The sequence below is a fragment of the Drosophila miranda genome, chromosome 4 (assembly GCF_003369915.1).
Source record: "Drosophila miranda strain MSH22 chromosome 4, D.miranda_PacBio2.1, whole genome shotgun sequence".
Lineage (NCBI taxonomy): Eukaryota > Metazoa > Arthropoda > Insecta > Diptera > Drosophilidae > Drosophila > Drosophila miranda.
The window spans coordinates 13,665,362-13,690,772 of NC_046677.1; the positions used below are offsets into that span (position 1 = coordinate 13,665,362).

The 25,411-nt window shown below is 44.3% G+C and overlaps 2 protein-coding genes across 2 annotated transcripts; both read left to right on the forward strand.

Moving 5' to 3' along the window:
- The first annotated feature begins 1,324 nt into the window (after window positions 1–1,324).
- On the forward strand, window positions 1,325–20,207 carry LOC108164194. The gene is made up of 6 exons (XM_017299814.2): window positions 1,325–1,874; window positions 15,761–16,223; window positions 16,567–18,929; window positions 18,982–19,119; window positions 19,184–19,391; window positions 19,459–20,207. The coding sequence occupies exons 1-6, from the start codon at window positions 1,773–1,775 to the stop codon at window positions 19,767–19,769; spliced, it is 3,585 nt and encodes a 1,194-aa protein (XP_017155303.2). The 5' UTR covers window positions 1,325–1,772; the 3' UTR covers window positions 19,770–20,207.
- Window positions 20,208–21,277: 1,070 nt separating this feature from the next.
- Window positions 21,278–24,214, forward strand: LOC108161384 (mucin-5AC). The gene is made up of 3 exons (XM_033393942.1): window positions 21,278–21,300; window positions 21,357–22,777; window positions 23,030–24,214. Exons 1-3 carry the CDS (start codon window positions 21,298–21,300, stop codon window positions 23,973–23,975), a joined length of 2,370 nt encoding a protein of 789 aa, XP_033249833.1. The 5' UTR covers window positions 21,278–21,297; the 3' UTR covers window positions 23,976–24,214.
- The last annotated feature ends 1,197 nt before the right edge of the window (window positions 24,215–25,411 follow it).

A 25,411-nucleotide genomic window follows, 5' to 3' on the forward strand; every position in this document is an offset into this window, starting at 1 on the left:
GATTAGTCGTTAGACCCGCCACTGAATTGTTTGGGGTCTGGGAAAATTGGTGCAATAATTGGGTGGAAAGCTGGAAATGCAATAATTTGTTGAACGGTGTACCAGTGTTTCTGATAAGAAATGCGTTGTTTTTTTTTGTGTCGGGAACTATGAATGACTTGTTATACAAGAGGAAATCAATTTAATAATTAAACTAACTCGATCGGTTGGGTAGGTCGGAAGAATTGGGAAAGTTGTACAGAGATTATCTTGCGGGGAAAATGACCAAATCAAAGGCCAGAGTTAAAGGGAAAAATTATGGAGACATTCAACAAAATCACCAAAGTAAAGATCGCCTTAAAGCTTATTTTAGGTCAAAGTGTTGGATGCAGTAGATACTTAGGAACGTTAGGATTAAATATCATATCATTATGATTTATTCCTTCTTGTGAATGCTGACAGTATTGAGTAAATAAAGAACAGATTAAATAAATTTAATTTAGTTCCTATTCAAACAGTTCCATCCGCAAACAGATCCCCGAGCTACTCATGGCGTGACTGTCCATTAAGAGATCAAATCAAGCATAATGACACGCGTATACCCTTCCAAATGTACCTTGATGTGATGTAAGCCAGCAGTGATCGCCTTCTGCGATCGCAGCGGGATACCCGCCCGTACAACTGAACGGGAAACAGAGCATTAATCATGGCCATATCATGAGTATATGAATCAGTCCGCAGATGTATTGTTTGTTCAACAAAAGTACCATAAAGTCATAATTAATGCGGCAATGAACATGGAATTCCAATTTCAGGGGCTACTGTGGACAGCAGCAGAGCAGAGACGAGAGACACACGTCTGTGCGCCACGATGATGCTTTAAACGGTGTAAGTATAGTACACCATTCCATTCCATTCTTTTGGCGCGAACTCGAATTCTCGGACGCCCCCAATCCGAGAGCTTATCTGCACTTCCGAGTCGGCTACGTGATGGCTAGAGCAGTTGCCAGTAGCAATGGCAATCGCAGAAGATGGCTTTTAGATGTGGATGGGCGACTACTTCTGGGTTCGATAAGCGGAGACACTGCGACAATGATTCACGGGAAAAATCCAAGCTCTCTGCATGGCATTTCCTCATGTTGCCGGCTCAGCACAGCAACACTTTCTCTTTCGAGCGCTCATCTGCGCTCTTTGCTTTCTCTTTGCATTTGGCGGCCTGGCCAAAACGTTGCTTGGCTCAGTCCCTCTTCGACTCTGGCAACATGTTGCCGGCGTGCGGTCGGTGCAGCCCCACGATGAGCCCCATCGTCAGCCTCAGCGTCAGCCTCAGCGTCAGCGTCTGAGTCGCGGTCTTCGTTTTGGCATCTTCGTCGCGAGCTTGGCTTAAATTGTTACCAAACGTTTAATGATCTTCAGTTAGTCTTCGAACTTTTACCGGACCAGTCGTGTCTGCGGCTTCCACCTGCAGCTCCAAGTTCCTCACCGCGCCTCGAACGTTAACGGAATTTTAAACACTACTCGAAAAAAGAAGCAGAACCTGCATCATTTGCATAAAGCAAATAGAAATCGAATCGAAACGAAACAAAAATAACTCTGGCAAAACTTGACTTGGATTTTGATTTTGTGTATCGTTTACCTATCGCTTATCTGATATATCTGACATACCTGAAATTTCTCGCGTGCCCCTCCATCGTGTTTGTTTTAAAAGAAAATAGTGCAACGATATTGGATTGATCTATCGGGAAATACCCACCAACAAAAATACGAAATTGGATTCGGAGTTTCGGTGAATCATGCGAGTCTCATTGGCACTGTGGGGCACTCTGTGCCTGTGGGTGGTTACGGCGAATGCCCAGGGATTTATTCCGCCACCCAACGCGGGTCTTCATAATGCGGTAAGTCTTGCTTTCAAAGTGTTCAAAGTGTTTGGGGAACAGCTCGTACATCCTTGTTTATGTAATGTTGAAATTGAACATTTTTACCAGTTTTCGAGTATCGTTAATCTCGAATATTCATCATTAATTCGATGTCAGTTCAGATCGTTAGCCACATGTGATGGTGATGTTCCACATTCCTACTGACAAAGGCCGTGCCTCATAAACGTCATCCATCCCAAACAATCCCCAGCCCGAATGTGTGCCAAGCAATCATATAAATGAAAGAAAGAAATATTTAACACACAATTTGCATTTCCATTGAATGTTATGCAAATATTTATTGTGGCCACCAAATTGACACAGTTTTTAGATTGTTCGCTCAGGCCCTTGGCCAAAATGGAATCCCAAAGAAAGTTCCCTGGCGCTGAGTAGTACTCGCATAAATATGTCAGACACCACACTTTTTTGGTTGGACAAGTTTTCAGAGACTGCGCCTAAATCTTAAGCAAATCCCAATCTGAAAATTCCACAGACTTGCATAAGACTTTCTACCAATAGACGCAACCGCATCCAAATACCAAACGGAGGCCCAGATTGAAGTCCGATCTTAAGCGACTATTTAACAATTCAATTATTCAAATATTTGTATTCAAATTTCAATATTAATTGTGGAAGAATTGTGTGTGCTGGCAGCATTGAAAACGAAAACGAAAACAAAAACGATTTTCAACGCCTCAATGAACTTTCCCTTTTCACAAAAATATTTTTATCGGCCTGGTGGGGTACGCTACGGAGGGTGGGGTACGGATCTTGATTAAATGAAGATGCAAAGGAAGCAAAGCGCCGCGAATCGGGGCGAGAGTAAGAGCATGGGTAAAGGTATGAGACAACGTTTAAGGCATCGTTGCGGGCCGCTGTCGGCCACAAACCTGTTCGCTTGGAGTGGTCAAGAAAATGAATACAAAAAGAAAACCATCTTTCAACTGCGGATGAGCCGCAAAACTGCAGAGTCATGTGAATGTTTGAGAATTTCCTATGGAGTAACGCATTGGGGCTTGCAAAGTTGAAGGTCTCTAAAGATATTTATGTTATCACCTAGATAATTGATTATCTCTAAGTTTGATTGGAGTTGATCTCGGCTCCAAGCCCATGTTGATTAAAGCTGTTCGTGTTTGGCATCCGCTGTTACAGTTTTCACTTTCATGGCTAAGTCCAAAAACTTTTGGCCAAAAGCCACAACAATTTACGATGTGAAATCATCAGTTTTGTTGTCTCCTCTCTTTTGGTTGCCTAAGCTTTATTGTAGGATGAACTAATGCCTATAATTGAGACTTGGATTACGTAAAAAGATTAATTTCGATATTGTTCAAGCTGCAGGCAATGTTTTGATACGGGACTATGACGGGCTGGCGCTGGAGCTGGAGGACTGGAGGGAAAAAGTGATGAAGAGACATTGATCATCAGAGCTGATGTGTGTGCGGCTTTGGAGTGCATGTACGATACACAAAAGGAGATACGTGTATAAGAGATGTACGTGTATAGAGAGACTCTTATGTGTCCCTTGAATTCATTTTACCCATCACAAATCACAAATTTCTTCAGATGAATCCCAACTCGCACTGCATTGTCCTTAACCTTTGCAGCCATTGACTTTCCGATTTCCTTTTCAATAAGCTTCACCATTTTTCCAACCAAAGCGTTGGAAAAACGTCTCTTGCACGAGATAGCTGCCAACATCATCTCTCACCATTGACATAAGTTTGCTTTGGCAATGGCCTGCGATTGCGATTTTGGTTGCAACAGAAGCAGCAACAGCAGCAGCATCAAAGGCTTAGCCAAATAAAAAGAGGGAAAAAGTGCTTTTCAGCCGTATCATCATCTTCCTTTTGTCTGGCAGTAAACAGGAACTGGTCGAAGCCGATGCCGATGCCGAGGTTGGAGTCGAAGTTGCAGTGGATGTCTTAAGAGTTTTTTGTATTTTGTTTTGTTTTTGGGACTTGGCGTCTTTTCGGTGGCTCTGCAATTTCCTTTATGCGATTTGGTTTTTGTTTTTGCTATTGCTTAATTTTATTTTAACTTTTATTATTTTGTACACTTATATTGCCTCACGTAGCATTTGCAGTTGGGCTGCTGTGTCGTGTAAACAGAAATTGCCGCCAACTTGGCAGCTAAGCAGCCAGGCAGGCAATGGCAATCGGCTGCTAAGCAACAGAAACATCTGTTGCCCAGCGTCCATGTCCATCCAGTCCAGAGTTCACTGCGAGTGCGCTCCAGTCCCAGTCCCCAAAACAGAAATCCCCATCCATCCCGACAGATACAACAGTTTGCTGTCTGTCGTCGAACATGTTTTGCTGGGCCTGCCTGCCTGCCTGCAAAATTGTTTGCAAAACCTTTTTGTTTTTGCTTTTATTCAATATGTTTATTTATATATTTCTTCTTGGGCTTTCACTTTTGTGGATTTCAGCAATATAAAAGATGATATATATATACATATATATATAGGAATAAGGTATAAGTTCTTAACCAGAAGAAGAATAACTATCGCCATTTGGGGATAGTAACTTCTAGTAGTAACATTTAAAACACTAATTATTTTATGATCTTTAATTGATAACAGATCCTAATGGATACATACATCACATACCCATAAGCCGAAAAGGCCATCCGTGATATTATACAATTGATCTTACATTTAAAATGTTTCTTATTTATGGGATAGCTTATCATTTTCGATTAAATGTTGCCAATGCTGAAAATATGACAGACATTTCCCATTGATTTACCTGTGGCATTCATTAAAACTGGTTGGTAATAATTTTATATATCTGACAGACCTGCCCTCGGTCTCGGCCGGACCTACAACCTGTTCATTGTCGGTTGGCTTTTGTTGCCTCAACAGCACCAGAAACAGCACCACTAACATCCACAGCAACAATCATAACAACTCGCCGCACATTTCATTGTAATTTCTTTTTGCGAGTTTGGTTCTGGTCGTTTTCATGGCATGGAAAGTGGGTCAATCGAGAGATCTTTATAAATATTGTTGTTCGGTTGCATATTTATCTGAAAGATATTTCAGTAAAGTGACAAACTGTTAATGGATTTGGCTTGAAAAATGAAAGTTGTTTTGTCGAGCCACAGGAAGGTGTCCACTCGAGAGAAAGAGAGAGGATGATGGCACTTGCTAGGGCCGAAGAGCTAATCAAGCTTAGGGCCCAATCATCGCACCTCGATCGTCTTTGATGAAGTCTCTGTCTCCCCAGTTTTCCACTTGAGGAAAGTAACAAGCTGCCATTAGCCAGGCGCCACACTAAATCGATTCGCATCAAACAAATCCCATTGCGATCGCCTTTCAGCTGCTAACCACAAACAAATAAAATAATTGAACGCTAATCACACACTGAGAGGAGGGGAGGAGGGACCCAATTGGGGTCTGGTGGGTCTGGGAGTGGGTCTGCCCCACCATTAGTTACTTCTTTCTCAATTTTATTTATTTTCGTTGGACGCCGTGCGGTCTGATTTAATTTGATTTGCTTTGCTTCCAACTGGTTTTCAGTTTTCATCTGATTGAGAATTAAATCAATTTCGCTTTTGAATGAGGGGAAAATTGCTCGAAAAGTAAATGAAACCGAAGTGTCATGCCTGATTGGGCAGAGGAGTAAATGGAAATGGTAATGAAAATGGAGTAAGAGTGCTGCCCAGGAAACGAATGTAAACTGTAAATGCAGTTCTGATATAATTTGGATTATGAAATACCCTGTTCAGTTGAGTTTCTCCAGTCTGTGACCCACATTTAAGCCTAAGTAGAACGTCGCGATGTTGGCTGAGTAAAAGTTGAAGACAAATTACTTCCAAGAATCGCGGATCTCACGCCGGCAGACTCGGGGACACGTGTATGGGGGCGCCTTCCGCTTTCGATGGTTCCTCATTACTCTTCCGACTTCTCAATTATTAAGTCATTAACATGAACTGTGATCTCTCCGTGCAGAGGAGCGTCTGTTCCGCATAATTTAATGGAAACGATCGGAGGCATTATCTGAGGAAACAATAATTTCACATGCCAATTGCGGGCAAACCTTTTGGCCATTTAAATGACGCACAGCGTCTTTCAGAGGGGGAAACGGTAAAAGAAAGTAAAAGGGCTCGTCGACATAACTCATCGCCTGTTATTGACAGGCGGGCGGCCGAGTGGCATCTCATCTGTGAGATCATTAAAAGTCGCTTGGATTTCCCAAAAAACAGCAATGTCAGATAATGTTCGAGGAAAATCGGGTTTCTCGTAGTTATTTTTGCCTTACAAATTACAAAATACGACAATTAGGAATTGGAAGTTGGAGTCGCCTGATGAATGCCGCAATTAAATGTGGTATGTGCAGTAAATATATCAAGGCAATTTTCACCCACCATGGAGCAGGCAGCGGCAGCAGTACCCAGTACCCAGTACCAAGTGCAGCAAGTGTCAACTTCCGCATTACTCATACGCCACGTGAAACGGGTTTGGCAGCAGTGTACTGCAGCCTCAGCTGCATCTTCTTTCTCGCAATAACTCAACACGACTATGGCCAAAAGTCAAACGATCCTCGTCGAGGCTTCGCTTGCCCCACACGTAATGCAATAGCCAAGCCCAAAGATCAGGTCGGGACAGGGACCTCCGAGCCTCCCGAGGCAGTTCAAGCTGAAGCTGGGCAACCCGTTATTGCCCGATGCTGTTGCACTTTCGTTTTTCTCATTGTGGCTCTGCCTTTTGTCTGGGTGAAAAGTTTATTGCGCGAAAATGAAGAAGCGTTTGTTGCTGGCACAGAGTTCCAAAACAAGATTTGAAATAACCCGCTGCTGCTGCTGTTGCTGCTGCTGATGATGATGGTGTGGCACTGGCAGCCTCCAACCCAACTGCAATGGCATCTGCAACTGCTGCTGGGACTGGGGCTGGGGCTGGGGCTGGGGCCGGGGCCTGGTCTGGTCTGCCGAGAGATGTTGCAAGTCGACGACGAGTTGCATAATTTGTGTGTTTTCCTCTTGGCTATCTGGTGGGAGTCGAAGTTTGGAGGGGTTCGTTCGCCGTGCCTGAAAACACTAAAAACTTGTCCATTGATTTGCACTTTATTTCTGTTATGAGCGTACAAAGAAATTATTTAATGGAATTTTTGTGGTTTTCGTGGTGAAATGGAAAACTGGCGGAAAAGCAGTACGAACTTTCGTCTCTGAATTGTGCAAAAATGAATTGAACAGTATCGCATTTCGAATTCGGGTTGGGCCCGAATAGGTTAAAGGCTATGGGAATTGCATTGTACTTTGGCATCCTTGAAAACCGCACTGACAGGACATTTCATGGGTTTAAAATTGTATGGATAAAAGGGTAAAATGATAGTTAGAAATGAAGGACCATATCAACAGTGGAAACAACATTGCTGATGCAACTGCACATCCAACTTCGAATGGGAGAAGTCAAAGCACTCGAGACGAGATACTCTGGTTAGTACCTGTCAGATGCAAACACGCCCCCAACTTGCAACAAGCTGCAACCCACTTCACACTCTAGTGCAGCCGGCGTCCGTCTGCCCTCGCTGCTCCTTCATGGCACATTATCGCCAGCGGCCGACCGAATACCCCAAAACTTTGGCCCCACTCCCGCAGCCTCAGTCCGCCACTTTCAGTTTATTGTTGCACTGGAGTGGAGTGGCGTGGCGTGGAGTGAAGAAAACACAACAAAAGCAAAGGAAAAATCAAAAGAAAAACACTTTTCGCAAGCTTCGCTGATTTTGAGCACCGCAGAAGTTCCAGAGCTGGCATTTCAGTTGCATTTTCGTTTCCATTCGCTGGCGGCGTGTTTCTTCTTCGGCACCCAAAGTGTTTCGTTTTGTTGCAAATAATAAAATTTAATTTGCTGTGCGGTTCTCCTCTTCTTCCCATTTCGCCGCGGCTTCGGCTGCGCACTTGAGTGCATCACTTGGGCATGCGAGGCAAGATGGAAGATGCAAGATGCAAGATGCATTAGGCTTTCGATTTCATAAACTCAAATGAGTCTGGGGTGAAGAAATTTCGAATGTGTATCGATCGACTGAGTGGAGCAGAGCTCCGTAAAAGTTGATCGCTAGCCGACTAGCCGGAGAACTACGGACCTGCGGCGATTCCCGAAACAGATAAACGCTTAGCAATTTTCTCAGATTACTGACATATGTCCGGAGCTCCCATCCAACCTCAAGTTCCAGCGCCGGCTAAGGTTAGTAACCGCTGAACAATGGTCAGCAAGCCGGCCAGATGGGTCTAACGACATTGTCGCGCTCCATCCCATCCGTCCCATCCGGGTAATTGCTAAAAACTGTCACGAACTGCAGCAAAACAGTTTACTGACTTCGACTTTGACTCGACTCCCGTTCCGAGCCCTGGGTACCGCGGTGGCAACTCGAAACATTTGTCAGACCATAGACCCCAAGACCCTAGACCAGGGACCGGAGGCCGGAGACCCTCCGAAATTTGCATGTACAGACCTCCGAGAGGAACGGCAGACCTGGCGCGGCGGAGCTTGCGTGACCAGCAACAGAAACGGGCACGAGACCAAGCTGAAAGCCAGCAATGTGAGCATTTGGCGAATCAAGACCAACGAGGCAGCTCCGCCGATAGGGTAACCGATATAATCTCAAAATGACTTAATTGGTTCCTCTGAAATCCAGGGAGCGGGGCGGGAGTGGAATAAGTGTAATTAAAAGAACTTCACTTTCGAATCCCAGTCAGTCGGCGCTGGCGCACTGCTAACCCATAAATTATGAATTCCAGTTGAATATGAAAAAGTTGTTCATTCGACTCCGCTCCACTCCAGTCCGAACAATGGCGGCCCATTTGACAAATGATATGCCCGGAGGGGGCATATTTCCAAATGCAGTTGCATGCCTGAGAGCATTGCTGAGCAATGCTAATACGTAATTAATGCATTAGACAGACTTTAAAACGGACTCCCAAGAAACATCTGAACGTATAGTTGAGAGTGGGTGAAACTGTTGAATCGAGGAATGCCTAATTCGGTTTATTGGAGTGGATATATGCAAGCTAACCAAAGCAGATTGCTTAGACTGAGGAGTATCAGAGAGTCTGTGCCATTATTTGTAGGACGAACAGAACTTAGTGAAAAATACTTTACTACAAAGACCTCGCGAGAGACCTGCTACCATCATAATCATCACACACACACACACACACCTCGACCTTACACCTTCACACTTTTCCCACAATTCGCCAAGTCGAAGTGTTATCCAAGGTCGAAGCCCACATATATGGAGACCCCTAGCGAAACAATTGCCTGACCTGACCCATATATCTCAAACAGCCGAAAGACGAACGCGACAAAAGCTTAATGCTTCGCATCAATTGCAATCGAGTGGCTTCAATTCAAGTGACAGCCCATGAAAATGAGTAGACAAACAATCCCAGCTCAATGGCTGTGAAGTCACTAAAGTAAATACGAGTTCGAGTTCGATTTCGAGTTGGTGCTGGTGTTGAAGAAATATCTAAGGTTTCCGTGCCATTGAGATTCCCAGTGACAAGGCAGGCAGAGAGATGAATGGAGAGAAAAATTGCACAGAAATTACAAGCGACTGGAATGATGAGCACAGCACTCGCATAACAAAGGTCCGAAACTTAGACGTTGGACGCTGATGAGCGTGGAAAGGACTGGGCGTGTCGGGGCTCTGTCAATGGAGTTTCACTGCGAAATTGAGTTACGAAATCCGTTGAATGCAAATCTTTGGGGCACTTTCGGGCATCTCTTGAGCAAGGCCAAATTGCCTTGAAAGCGAAATTACAATATTTTTGACGGTTCTCCCGATTGTTCACTACTGTCCATCAACAGAGCCAAGCAAATAAATCTCCGGCTCGATCTCGATGTGGGCGCCAGCGGTCTCCGATTCCGACAGCTACTTGAGGAGACGCCGAAGACCAGACAAGGCACAGATACAAAGATACATTGTGGCACGCAATTCGCTTAGCTGCGTGCGCCAAATTTATTGAATTGGAAAGTAAAATTGCAGCGTATTTAAATTTATTTCCAGCAATAATATAATTTTTGGAGGTTTGTATTTTATGCGGTACTGACACGCAATTTGGATCTAATAATTATGAGGATCTTTCAGGCGATTGTCGGCGAAATAATAATTTTGTTATGATATTATTTGGCCGATACTCTCAGTGTGGTTTGGAAATTGAAAGTGTGTTGAGGTTGAAAATTGAGTTGTTTGTTTGGGAAGATGATTATGGTTTTGTTAGTGATGGATTGGTTGGAATAATGGTTGAGACGTGTGTATTGTTCGTAGATTTGTTCGAACAAATCCCATTAGACTTCTTTTCTTCACTCACTTTCTATTTGAAGTTATCTAGTCAAGTGCTGACCTTCCTCTTCTCGGACAGATTTCTCATTTCGAGACTAACATCCGAACTAACATTCATAACGATGCCCAGTTTAAGTATTGACTTAAAAAACACTTTGCAATTAGCCATAAGAACATGTTAATTGCCCAAAACAGCTGGCCCATAAACCCAAATTTCCCATGCCCATGTCCAAAACGAAGCCAAAGCCGAAAAACGAAGTGGGTTTATTCAAATTACAAACTACAATTGCTCGACTCAGTTTAGTATCTCGAGTATCTGCGAGACACAGCATCACGGCTCTGACGATGCAGCCACTGACAGTGCTAACGATATAATAAATCTTCGAAGCTCGTAAAAAGTGTCAGAGTGTGTCAAATTAAACGCATATAAGAATAGCTTCCATGCACAAATCTTCTCGCGAGTCGACAGCCCGCTGCAGGTGGAGCGTGGCCCAAATAGCAGCTACCTGTGTGGGCCTCGTGGGTGTTGAGATGTATGTGCATCTGCCAGGAAGCGAGTTTGTGCAACTTTTGCCATCGGCACTCTGCCTAATTCGCGAACTCATTTGGCTGCCTCTCATTCAATTACTCGCGCGTTAAATTTGTATGTCACTCGACTTTGAGGCGAGAAAACAGTCGAGATGGCATTAACTCTCAACTTTGTTGGATTTGCAGGTGATTATGCAATCTTGGCGCAGATTTGTGGATGCAAGAGATGCAATTAACTGCGAATGGCACTGTTGGCGGAGGATCTAACGGTGGCACACGTTGGGAAACAAGAAATATGGCAATGATTAAACAAGTTTCCACAAGACTCGAACCGAGTTCTCTGTGCAATTGTTAGGCTCCCATCCTTAAATCATTTTAAGCACTATTTTATAATACCAGATCGAATGGTTACACTCGTGGGTCTGTAAATATATACTTTGAAGTCGTGTTAATTTTTTTATTCAATTTCAAAACCATTTTATATCACATCAATAATAATTTTATAAGGCCATCTTCATACAAGATTCCATTTGAGTTCCTTCCAGTCCTTCCAGCCACAACAGTCCTACAACATAACTATTTTATTAGCCCTCAATTGTCGAGTATCTGAGATCTTAAAGCTTTAAAATTACCAAAATAGCATTCACAATCACACACAGTCTCATACTCGGACAATTTCGGGGTCTGGCAGACAAATCGCGCTAATTTATAAACAGTTTTACAAGCAGTTTCCCTCTCTTTTTGTGGGTAGGGTTGGGAGTTGGGGCAGCGATAGCATCTCCAGTATAAGCGAGGAGTACGAGTGCGAGTGCGAGTACGGAGCTGACCAAGTTTCTTTTGGCCCCTTCTTGTTTGTGCAAAGCGATTGTTAAATAACATTTGTGCTTGTTTCTGCCTATATTTTGTGGTGCTGGCGGCATTTGCTTGGAACCTTTCATTGTTGCTGCCGGGTGGCTTGTTTCGCGTTCATGCGGCCAGTGGATACACACTATACCATAGTTGTAGGTGTTGGCCAAAGCCTCGCTTGAGGCAATTTCTTACTTACCTCAGTTAATTACAAAATTTTATGTAAATTTCACTGTTTCCTGTTGCTGTTGCTGCTTTTTCTGGGGCTTTTGTTGCTGGGCATTCTTTTGTTCGGCCACAAATTAATTACTTATTTGCTTAGCCGCCAACAATTTTGTTGGCAATTAAAATTCCTTTAGGAAATCCACAAAAATATTTGTTTCTTTTTCGGGGCATCTCTGAGCCAACTGCAGGCATTTGTCGATTGTCGGGAAAAGTGAAAGGGAATTGCCAAATTTTCGGATTGACCAACAGTCTGAATGGAACCCGAAACGAGGCAGCAACTCTCAAAAAACTAAGCCATCAAATGCCATCAACTCGTGCTTATTATGCACATTTTATGCCGTGTGGAAACTGTCAACAGACACTGTCGAGGAGCTAACCAGTTCTGGCAGTTGATAGAAGACCGAAGCTGTGGACTGTGGACGGTGCCCAAATTGCACAGTCAGTTCTGAACTGTATTCAGATGGGATCGATGAGAGGCTGAAGCCGATGTTGAAATGATGTGAGCACGATCTCACTGATTTGACTTAGATTGAGATGATTCCCTGCGATGATAAGCAAGACAATTTAATGAGCCGTTAAGTGCCGATTGCAGCACAACAATAAATCAATTTTGGAAACGATCTGGCCTAGATTTGGGAAACGATTGCCTACTTAGATGTTAAAATGTGACAGAGGACTGATATTATTTGAACAACAGTTTACTGATAGCTAATGGTAGACCATCTGCAGGGGCAATCACTAAGGATAAAGTAGATTCTTATTTTTCGACTACGAGTATACCGCGAACAATTGTCACCATAAAAAGTACATTATAATTGGCCCCCTTGTCCAAACTGATGGCAAACAAAATAGTTCAATCTATAAATACAACAGCAGCTTCGTTTCCCACAACTGCACATGAGTAGAGTAATCTTTTTAGTGCCTCATTAGCGAGCAGTTGGAATTGATGCCAAAACTGACATCTGACATGTGCACCTCTTTTTATGGCCAGAACACAAATTGCACAACATGCCTGCAAGCGCCTCCAAAGAGATCCTCAGATCTTCAGAGCCGACTGACTAAAAACAACCTTGAAACTTCACAAACCACCAAAATTCTCAAAGAAGACAAAAAATATGCAACACAAACAGCCAGGGGAAAAACTCTATAAACAAAAATGTACTGCAAGACGTAGAAGCAAATACTGCTTGTGCATGCGGGGCAGGCAGGAAATCCGAAAGGCAATGGGGAAAACGGGGGCAAATCTGATGCCATTGGCCATCGACACGACCGAAAAAACTGGAAAACCTGCAACTTTTAAGAGGCCGCGAACCGTTGCGCAACTGGGGACTTGAAGAATTTGTGGCATCGGCTTTTGGGTATCTCTTAAGTAAGCAAAACATCTCTTGGGGCGCGTGTGGCAGATCTTCTGATTTCAACTATTAAATTCTAATTAGCATACACAACTTAACTGCTGGGTAAATGTCTAACAAATCACTTTCACTGCGAAACGAAACCGAAACCGAAAACAAAACCAAGACCGAGACTGAAAACGAAAAAAAATTTCCAAATTCGCTTTCATTTTGTATCCTATCCAGACGGGGCTGTCTCTCGTAATACATGGAACCCGATGTGCGATGTGAAATCAATTATGAATTATTAACAAATTAGCTGGGAGTTCGAGTCATGTAACTAACAGATACATCACGGATCACAACGCCCCATCAAACTCGTGAAAACTGTTGCTTTCGGCGGGATCTATCTTCGAACTGGTTTGCTATCACTACCTCTTCTACCTGATGCCGACAATCTCACGCCGTATCTTCTCTCATTAGCATAATGCCCATTTGACTTGACGGCCCTCTAATGAAAACTTATTTGACATGAAATAGAGTTTGTAGACGGCTAACTGACTGCTGACCAAACCCCTTCTGGCTGCATCTTGGGAACTTTCTTCGTACATCCAAAGAAAAATATGAGCTGTTAATCAATTTTTGGCATTCCACGGATTGTAATGTAAGTTTTGAGAAGAGAAGGTGGTTGTGTGCCAAACACTTGAAAACTGCATTCAGAATTGCAAAAATTGTCTTATCAATGAGTCTTGTCCCATTGGATCGTGGGAAACCCCTTCGAAGACCAATCCCGAAATATACAATATATTTAGGCTATTAATAGTTTTGCCCAGTCCAATGTTAGGATACTATCTCTTGATATCTGACACTCAGATTTTACAACGCCAACACTCGAGTTGTCAATCACTTGACACATTCAACCACAGTAGTGAACAGTGAGGCATCAGTGAGGCGTGGGCTGCGGTGGCATTTGGTGACAGCGACAACCACAAAACCTGCCGACTGCCGGTCTGCCACAGAGCTACACTGCGCATGCGCAGCGCATTAGCTGGTCATTGATTGGTGGCTCGCACTGGCATTTAAAAACGAAAGCGTTTTGCATACGAGCTCAAGTGCCGTGAAAATGTTGAATGAGCACGCTAAACCATGAAATTGACATGTCGAACACAGGCGGACCGACAAGAGGAGGATGGGATTGAAAGAAAGGGAAAATAAATATGACAAACCCTATGAGGACAGGGTTCAGTGGCTTTGGGGCTGGGATGTTGATTGCCTTCGCAGCGCCATTGGCAGTCGATTGATGATTGATTGAGGTTTTCACCAGACGAGCAATTTGTAGAGAAAAGTCATGTTTCAAGAGAAAGAAAATTGTGATTTCAGAAAAACCCAAATTAATGATACAGATGCATGACAAGCCATTGTACGAGCTGAAAAACTTGCCAACGAAGGTTGGATGGGATAAGCCACGAGGACAGTGGTGCGAAAGAAAATACTTGCTGGCCAGTTGTTTCCAACTGTTGTTGAAAGAAATGTTTTCCCAATCGAGAGATGTTTACCATGTCAGAGCCAAACCCTCTTGTTCACCTGTTTCCTCCACCAAACACATTGAACTTTTCCCCGATTAGGTTGCATAATCAAACGCCGCCCCACTGACAGCTTCATCATCATGCACAACATCTGCTGAGCCATCAGCAGCGGCATGATGAGGCGCGGCATTAGCCGCAACAACATAATTACCATGCGAAAAGAAAGAGCTGTGGATGGTCTGGGGAGAGCCTGATAACGCCTCAATCTCGCATCGACGCAGACGGAGCCCAGCAAAAAATAAGATTTATGAGCCGGGCAATTAATTTGTACAGACAGCACTTTAGCCATAAACCAAACAGAGAAACAAACAAGATCTAAGCCTGCCGCTGTGCAGCATCTAGTCGCGTCTCGGCTTCTCCTTCTGCTTCTCCGCAACTCTCTTGGAACTGTGTTGGATAATCATTGTTGTACAACTTCTGGTCGATGCCCGATGTCCAACTTGGCCAAGCGCAATGCGTATACGCAGTATATGACAGGCAGTTCAAGGGGTGTGCTTGCCTGAGAGATTGTATAAGCGATTGCTCTATGGGAGAAGCTTTCGCTAATGCCAATTGGAGATGCGAGACAATGGAAATAGGAAAGAGTTGAATTGCGGGTAAAAAAACGTTCATATTAGGACAAATTCAAAGCGATTTATCTTTTAAACTAGCGATAAAAACGTATATTTAGGTCAACCTGATTTGTGATCTATCATTACGTCATCTCTTTGCAAGCAAGTTCCGCCACCGTGCCACTTTTGTGGACTTCAACTTGACCGACTGGCCTCCAAAAAGGACCCCAGAGCATTAGCCTCCAACCAATCCCGATACGCATTATCTCGTTTTTGGCATCGAAAATGGAGCAGCAGCAGAGATAGCTTTTACTGCCGCTTGAAACTGGTTCATGTCTATTTTGGGGCGAGTCGAGGGGTTTTTTCTTTTTTCTGTGTCAGTTTTCATTTCATGCCAGCGAAGGTGAAACCAGCTGATGATGGATCTGAAGCTGGTTTTCTGCAATGCACGATGATGCAATGGTGATGGAAAGTTGTACGAGTAATCTCATGTTTTGCCGTCTCTTGCTCTCATTGCAGCCCTTTCACAACTCGCATCGTCGCCAGCTGAATCTGCAGCAGTACAATCAGCAAAACTTTGTCCAGGCCGGCGTCGAGCTGCCCATTCCCCACCGCCAGCAGCAGCAGGCGCAACACACCCATCTGCACCACCAGGCACCGCAGCAGCATCGTTTCGGCCAGTTCCCACAGCAGCAGCAGCAGCAGCAACAGCAACCGCTGGCGCCCACCCAGCAGCAACCCCACGGCAATCAGCAGTTCCAACGGTCCACCCAAAGCCAGCTGCAAACGGCTCCTCAATTCCCTCCGCAGCAGCATCAACAACAGCAGACGCAGCAGCAGCTGCCCTCGGCTTCCAGCAATCTGGATCTGCATCATCAGAACTTCTTGGACTTGCGTAACTACGCAGGCTCCCAGCAGCAACAGCACCCCCATCAACAGCAGCAACAGCAACAACAGTTGCCCCAACGCCACAAGCAATTTGGTAATATCTGGCTTCCACTATCCTGAATCAATCTGTCGAATATAGTAAAAATATAATAAAATCAGCGTACACGTTAGCGTCCAAACATCTGAGCTTGCTAACCTCAATTATACCTCAATTTCGGCTGGAACTGGATTCGATTATTCCAATATTAAAGTAAAGCAAATCCAACGCAATGGCTGAACCCTCTTCTTGCAGTCATCCTCAGGGTACATCCCATCTGATGTGTCAGTATTCATTGGTAACCTTTGGGCGCAAACGTGAACGCAAACCACGCAACTACAAAGTAGTTTTATGGTCATCCCTAGTTAATTCTTGGCGGAATTTATGCTCTATCTTTCAGACTCCCGCTTGCAGTCGACCGCTTTCCCACCACAACCCTCGAGGGAAACCTACCAGCAACAGCAAACCCAGCAGCAGTTTTCCTACCAGCAGCCCCAGCAATTCGGATCTCAAGTTCAGCCTCAGACCACACAGAAGTTGCCCAGCCAGGCGCCTGTGCCCACCTTCCAGACTATTCCACAACAGACTCCGCATCCCATCCAGCACCAGCAGCACCAGCAACAGCAGCAACAGCAGCATGGCCAGTTCAACTATCAGCCTCAGCCAGCCCTTCCGCAGTACCAATTGACACCCCAGCTGGGTCTGCCTGTGCCACCACTCTTCAGCACTTTGCAGTCCACACCCTTTCCAGCGCAGCCCACGAGAGAAGCCTTCCAGCAGCAGCAGCAGCAGCAACAGCAACCCCAAGGTCAGCAATTCCAGCACCAATTTGTGAATGCTCCCGCTCAGCACCAGCCAGCAGATCAGGAGTACAAGCAGAAGCTCATCCAGAAACACGAACAGTTTGTGGCCAAGCAGTACGAGAAGTCACAGCACAAGGTGCGCCAGCAGCATGAGGAGTTCCTGGTTAAGCAGCACCAGATCAAGCAGCACATCCTGCCGACGATCATCACTCAGCATAATGGAAACTACCAGCACTCGCCCTATGGCGTAGGACCGCCACGTGGACGCCCGGTGGCCCATCCCACCGATTACAACCAGTTCAACAGCGCCCTACAGCAGTACTACAAGGAGCACCCAACCACGACGACGACCACGACAACGACAACCACCACTGAGGCCACCACCACGCCCAAGAAGAACATCTATGCCCAGGTCAAGTCGGAGCTCGGAAAGTATCCCAGCCAGAAGGGCGCTGGTAAGAAGCCTGTGAAGACCTTTGCCCGGGATGATCTGTTGAAGCAGCTGAAAGCAGCCCTCTCAGAAGCCCCGCAGCAGCCCTTGACTGGCAACAATACCTACGACGAAATGGATCTTCTGCTGCCCAATGGCCAGAGAGTCCAGGTGATACGCACCACGGATCCCAACCTTGTGCAGGGTCAGAAAGCTTATTCCCAGGAGCAGCTGCAGACCCTGCTGGCCCAACAAGCGCTGGGATCTGAGGCCAAGTTGAGCCTCAGCGATGTGGCTCCCAGCAAGAGTAAGGACCTGGAACTGCCCGGTGGTGGTAAAGTGCAAATCCTTCGGTCCCCAGATCCCCAGGAGTCCGACACCCTCCCAACCGGATCGCTGCCGGGAGGTATAGATCTGTCCAGCCTGGCAGCTCTATATGGTGGTGGAGCCGGCGACATACAGGGCATTAGCAGTGGAGCCAACAGCATCGCCAGCTCGGCCGTCATCACTTCAGATTCGGATGAACCACCCTCCCTGGAAGAGCTGGCCAAGCGTGGACTTATTCCCGATGGCTATGAGATCGAGGGTCTAAGCCCAAAGTCCGAGACACAGGCAACGCCAGCACCGGCGGTACCGGCCAAGAAGAAGGCCACCTACGTGTACCTCGAGGAACAGGCCGATGGCAGCTTCAAGATCCAGGGAGTGAAGGCCAATGGCGAGAAGGAAACCAAGCAGACTGGCGCGGAAGTCGAGAGCATTCTGGAGAGAATAAGGAATGGTGAGATCAAGCTGCCCCCTTCTGTGTCCCGTCTGACCCTTCCCAATGATGAGCTCGTGGAGATCAAAAGCGGAAAGATCATCCAGACCACCCGGGCCCCACTGACAACGACCAGTAGCACAACAACCACCACAACGACCACACCAGCTCCATTTGTTTCTCGCGGCACGCCCAGCAATCATCGTCAGTATCATCCCTCCCGGACATCGACCACCAGCACAACGACTAGTGAGCCCTACACTCCTCGCTACAGCCCCATCTATGAGAGCAGTACCTCCAACGCGGCAGCTGCGAGCCTGATCCGCACCACGCCCGCTCCAGTGTATAGCTCTTCGCCGGTGACAGCCTCTTCGTACCTGGGAGGAGTCTCCGTCTCCACCCACCTGCCAGTGGTTACCGAACGTCTCTCGGATCTAGCCCACACACCGGAGCTGCTGCCACCTGCGCCTCAGTATGCTGACGCTCTTGTCCAGGAAACCGAGAATACAGAGAAGGCAGCCCAGGCTGGTCCGGGTGTTACCTCCGTTCTGTCCAATCCGAGCGAGGATTTGCTTCAGATATTGAAGTCGAATGGGCTCTTTGCTATGGCCAAGTACCTCCGCCAGTCGGGATTGGACAGCATTCTTAACGAGACAGGACCCTACACAATATTTGTGCCCACTGACAAGGCCTTCAAAAATCTCCTGGTACAATTGGGTGGACCCGAGCGCGCAGAGGAGAAGTTCCAGTCCAATCCAAGACTGCTGAGTGGGGTAAGTGTGTGCTCTTCATGCCCATGCAAGTTACTCATATGCTCTTTTGTAGTTATTACTTCACCACGTGATCCCTGGAGCCTTTGAAATTGCCACTTTGCAAGACGAGATGACGGGCGTGTCCCTGGCTGGAACCCAGCTCCGTGTCAATCAGTACAATATGCACGACCAGGAGTGGAACGATGTCACTGTAAGAAAACCCAACAATCTTTACCTAGGCTGGTTGGCTTTAACAATCACATCTCCCAATGCAGCTCACTACCATCAATGGAGCCATGGTTGTGCTGAATAAGAAGGACATCAAGATCCCTCAGGGAGTGGCCCATGCCGTGGATCGTGTCATGTTTCCACTGCCCGTAGGAGATCTTCTGCAGACTCTGCAATCCGATCGCGAGGGTCGCTTTAGCAACTTCCTCAAGATTCTTTACACCTCTGGACTGTCCGAGAAGCTGCAGAGCAAGGGTAGGGAATGGCTTCACTTTATTAAATTTGCTCTCTAATTGGCATTGAATATCATCCTTAATGTTAGGTGTAAAAACGTACACTGTTTTTGCCCCAGTGGACAAGAGCTTCAGTGAACTGGACTCGGATGCGCTGGAGAAGCTATTCAATGATAAGGAAGCCGCCGAGCAGTTTGCCATGAAGCACATAGTACCTGGAGCTCTCTTCTCCGCTGGTATGCGTTTCTACCAGGTTAAGGACTCGCTGTACACGGGCAAGACCGTGATTCTGCAGAAGACCTCTGCTGGAAAGATCAAGGTGAATGATGCCCAGATGGTCACATCCAACATCCCTGCCACCAATGGAGTGATCCATGCCTTGGACGGCGTTCTTGCGTGAAGAGATTAAAAACTGTCTGAGGAGATTATATCGGCCTTGTTATCGCAGTTTTTCGTGTAGCCTTAAGAGTTAGATTAAGCGAGGAGGAGAAGGAGTCTTCATCAACCACATCCAAAATTGTTAGTGAAATCTTGCCAACGCCTTGGGAGGGCCGAAACAAATTGCCGTCTTTCGAAAACAGGTGCAAATCCGCAATTAGACAGAGATGTACACAAAGATTTGGTGCTTTCATCAACTTTCCTGTATTGTATCTTTTTCGCCTTCATCAAACAGTCATTACAAATAGTTCAATTTAAGAGAAAAGAAGAAATGTGTAAAAAACCAAGAGTATGGAAAAAGAATGGGATCTAATCTAAGTTCATATATAATTTATTATTTTGGCATTACATTAAATGCACGTTAATTTACAAAAATTGTGTAAAATAAACAAAATATAGTTAAGTATACTCTTTTCGTATAAACAAATTATTGAGCAGAGTATTCAAGAGTATTTTTCAGATGTGAAAGTAAGTAGCATCAAAGACTATCTTATGTTACATGACGGATACAAAGGCTGTTGGACGATCGCTATGTTGAAACCAATGATCGTTTTATTTCAAAATAAAATGTTAGATCTGTTTCACAATATTTTCCTTCGTTGCTTTCCCCCTACATTGCGAACACTCTTGCCATCAAAACATATTTGCGTTTTTCTTTAATTTTCTTTGAAAGATAATTCACTCGATAATCGTTAAAAGCAATATGATGGAATGGAATATGCATAAGAATAAGTAAATATAAAAAATAAATCATAAAAGAAATATTTATTTAATTTAAAACAGATATTTTTTTTGATGATAATACATTTTCTCTAGATTCCGATTAAAATTGGTGGTCCTTGTACTCGGAGCCGCCTTTTCAGCCGTAGTTGATTCCGAGCTTGCAATTTCTCCTTGACAAGAAGCAGAAAATGCCTTCATGCACAGCCTTCAAAATAAGACTGTAGCGACAGAAAAAAAGATTTTTTTATAGTTTCCCAATACTGTGTTTACTTAGAACATTTTCTCGACATTTCCATTTCCTCTCTGTTACCTCCGCGGGATTAGGGCGGCAATCTACGAAAACGAATGACAGCACTTTGGTTGACAGCAGGCTATTCCGGTATACTATGAAACTTCTGCATTTACTCAAGTTTCCCCAGGAATTTGTATCTTTGGGTTCCTTATACTTTCGTAAAACGTCCGCAGATAAAACAAAGTTGAGTATGAACACCATAAGATAAGCTTCATCATTAGTGGGTTCTTTTGATAATTACATTTCAGACCCATGAAGCTAAGTGCACAAACTTTTGAACCCAATATGTTCATTATCCTCATGCTCTTGACGTAAATAAAGGTGCTGCAAGACTCTTATCTCGATTTCCTCACCAGGTGCTTTTCCCAAATATTTTCGTGCATTTACTCGAATTAACACAACCAAACTATCTAGAAAGAGAGTACATAAATAGTTTGCCCAGCCGCATTGCATCAGTGTATTTTGGGAGGCCAAGATGGTAAGATCTGACTGGTCAGGAAGTGCTCCTAATACTAAACGAACTTCTTATTATAGATCTGGCGTTTCTTTGCTATTTTTGTACTGTGGGCTGCGCTTACGGTAACGAACAGTATAACTCAATCAACAGAAGAAGCAATAGCAGAAGCAACAACAATAGATCCAAACAATGAAAGAGTATCCATTTTATGCACTATATTTCCACATTTACCAATGTGCCAAACAACCACTGCAACTATTGAAGAAACAACAACCACCGATGCACCTACAACTACTGAAGAAACAACCAACACCGATGCACCTACAACTACTGAAGAAACAACAACCACCGATGCACCTACAACTACTGAAGAAACCACAACCACCGATGCACCTACAACTACTGAAGAAACAACCACCACCGATGCACCTACAACTATCGAAGAAACAACAACAACAGATGCACCAACAACTACTGAAGAAACAACAGCCACCGATGCACCAACAACTACTGAAGAAACAACAACAACCGATGCACCTACAACTACTGAAGAAACAACAACCACCGATGCACCTACAACTACTGAAGAAACAACAACAACAGATGCAACAACAACTACTGAAGAAACAACAGCCACCGATGCACCTACAACTACTGAAGAAACAACAACAACCGATGCACCTACAACTACTGAAGAAACAACAACCACCGATGCACCTACAACTACTGAAGAAACAACAACAACAGATGCACCAACAACTACTGAAGAAACAACAGCCACCGATGCACCTACAACTATCGAAGAAACAACAACCACCGATGCATCAACAACTACTGAAGAAACAACAACAACAGATGCACCAACAACTACTGAAGAAACAACAGCCACCGATGCACCTACAACTACTGAAGAAACAACAACAACCGATGCACCTACAACTACTGAAGAAACAACAACCACCGATGCTCCTACAACTACTGAAGAAACAACAACAACAGATGCACCAACAACTACTGAAGAAACAACAGCCACCGATGCACCTACAACTATCGAAGAAACAACAACCACCGATGCATCAACAACTACTGAAGAAACAACAACAACAGATGCACCAACAACTACTGAAGAAACAACAGCCACCGATGCACCTACAACTACTGAAGAAACAACAACAACCAATGCACCTACAACTACTGAAGAAACAACAACCACCGATGCACCTACAACTACTGAAGAAACAACAACAACAGATGCACCAACAACTACTGAAGAAACAACAGCCACCGATGCACCTACAACAATAGAAGAAACAACAACCACCGATGCACCAACAACTACTGAAGAAACAACAACAACAGATGCACCAACAACTACTGAAGAAACAACAGCCACCTATGCACCTACAACTACTGAAGAAACAACCACCACCGATGCACCTACAACTACTGAAGAAACAACAACCAACGATGCACCTACAACTACTGAAGAAACAACCACCACCGATGCACCTACAACTACTGAAAAAACAACCACCACCGATGCACCTACAACTACTGAAGAAACAACAACCACCGATGCACCAACAACTACCGAAGAAACAACAACAACAGATGCACCAACAACTACTGAAGAAACAACAGCCACCGATGCACCTACAACTACTGAAGAAACAACAACAACCGATGCACCAACAACTACTGAAGAAACAACAAAAACCGATGCACCTACAACAATAGAAGAAACAACAACCACCGATGCACCAACAACTACTGAAGAAACAACAACAACAGATGCACCAACAACTACTGAAGAAACAAAAGCCACCGATGCATCAACAACTACTGAAGAAACAACAGCCACCGATGCACCTACAACTACTGAAGAAACAACCACCACCGATGCACCCACAACTACTGAAGAAACAACCACCACCGATGCACCAACAACTACTGAAGAAACAACAACCACCGATGCACCTACAACTACTGAAGAAACAACAACCACCGATGCACCTACAACTACTGAAGAAACAACCACCACCGATGCACCTACAACTACTGAAGAAACAACAACCACCGATGCACCAACAACTACTGAAGAAACAACAGCCACCGATGCACCAACAACAACTGAAGAAACAACAACCACCGATGCACCTACAACTACTGAAGAAACAACCACCACCGATGCACCTACAACTATCGAAGAAACAACAACCACCGATGCACCTACAACTACTGAAGAAACAACCACCACCGATCCATCTACAACTACTGAAGAAACAACAACCACCGATGCACCAACAACTACTGAAGAAACAACAGCCACCGATGCACCTACAACTATTGAAGAAACAACAACCACTGAAGCGACAACAACGGAAGAGGCAACCACAACTTCAAGCACTTCATCAGACAGAAGCACGGAGACCACGACTTCAGCAACCAATTCTCAACCGAATCTAGAGCAACACATTCATTATCACGAGATATTTGGGGCGCCGGGCTTTGCACTGCCCTTGCCAGGACTTCCACTTCCACCCTTGATATTTCCCGGACCTACCTTGCCACTAACAGAAGCTGATGCTTCCATACTTGGCATTTTTCCTATTCTTCCTCCGCCACCTTTACCGCCACGTCTGCCAAGACCCCCAAGACCGCCACCACCGCTCCCGTTTTTCAACATTTTCGGGTAATAAATAACAGTTCATATAAATACAATAAATACATACATAAATCATCAAAGAAATAGGTTTTTTTAAAAGTTACTGGTGTTTGGTTACTGGTGCTCATACCATTCCAGGTACTTCGTTTTGAAACTTCGACAATGTCTGCAAGGTTATAACAGAAATCTAAGCTCAAAATGACAAAATGCTTTCCTTTTTTAACAGTATCATAATAGTAGCTTAGCTACCCTCCTTAAAATCAGGTTCCCGTTAATTTCCTTGAAATAATAATGTTTTTAAAACTAAATATTAAAAAAAGGATCAAAATATTAATTAAATTAATAGAGTTAGATATTTTGAATTATCACATTTTTCTTTTAGAGAAAGAAAAATTTTCGTGTTCCGAGAAAGATTTATTTAAAAGTTTGAAATTAAGACACATATATGTATGTATGTGGGTTGGAGTACCACACAAAATCCCAAATGAGCCCGTGGTCCGTAGACGACGAGCAACGATGAGCCCATCACCAAAAGAACGACGAACAACGATTATGCCATCACCAAAAGAACAACGAACAACGATTATGCCATCACTAAGAAGACGACGAGCAAGGAAGAGACAACGGAGAGAAAGAAAACGACAACACAAGTTAATTATTAAACCTAAAGTAAATAAAAACCACACATATAAATATACATATAATAAACCGTGTTTAATAAGAATACGGAATAAATAATCTCGTTTATATATGTAAGAAGTTAAAAGATCGGGTTGGCCATCGGATTTTTAAAATTTTCAATTCCAAGTCTAGATTTTGTTTATTGAATAATAATTACTTGACCAAATGTAAGCCCAATTTTAAGAGTGACCCTAAGCAATTCTTTAGGATTGTTAGCTCCAAACGTAATTCGTCCCATTTTATTCTGCACTATTCCTCATTTATAGTGACAGCTATTTGCGAGTCCTCCTTTCCCTCTGTTCTTACTTCAACTACCAATATCCACCCATACCTTATCCCATTAAAAAGTTCCAGTAAACTGATTTAGGCTATACAGATTTTAGTAAAGTTTTTGACTGAGTAAATCATAATCTTTTTATCCATAAACCTTTTCTTCTTTGGTTTCCGACTAAACTATTTTTCTGTATTAAAGCCTATCTTAGTAATTGTTCTCAGCGTGTTTTCTTTAATTCCTCTTTTTCTAAACCGCGTTTTGTCTCGTCTCGGGTACCTTAAGGTAACCCTCTCGGTCCCTTGAGGTTTATTGGTTTTTTAAATAATCTTCCCCAAGTCTTAATTTATTCCAGAGGTCTGATATATGTGGGATTTTGTAGGAAAACACAGAGAGCAACAGAGTCTGTAGAGATAACAGAGCAAGTAACAGAGAGAGGGACTAGAAGCGGCCGTCGAACAGTGCCAATGTCTCACTCCAGACACACGCCAATTATTTGTATTAATCTAAATAAA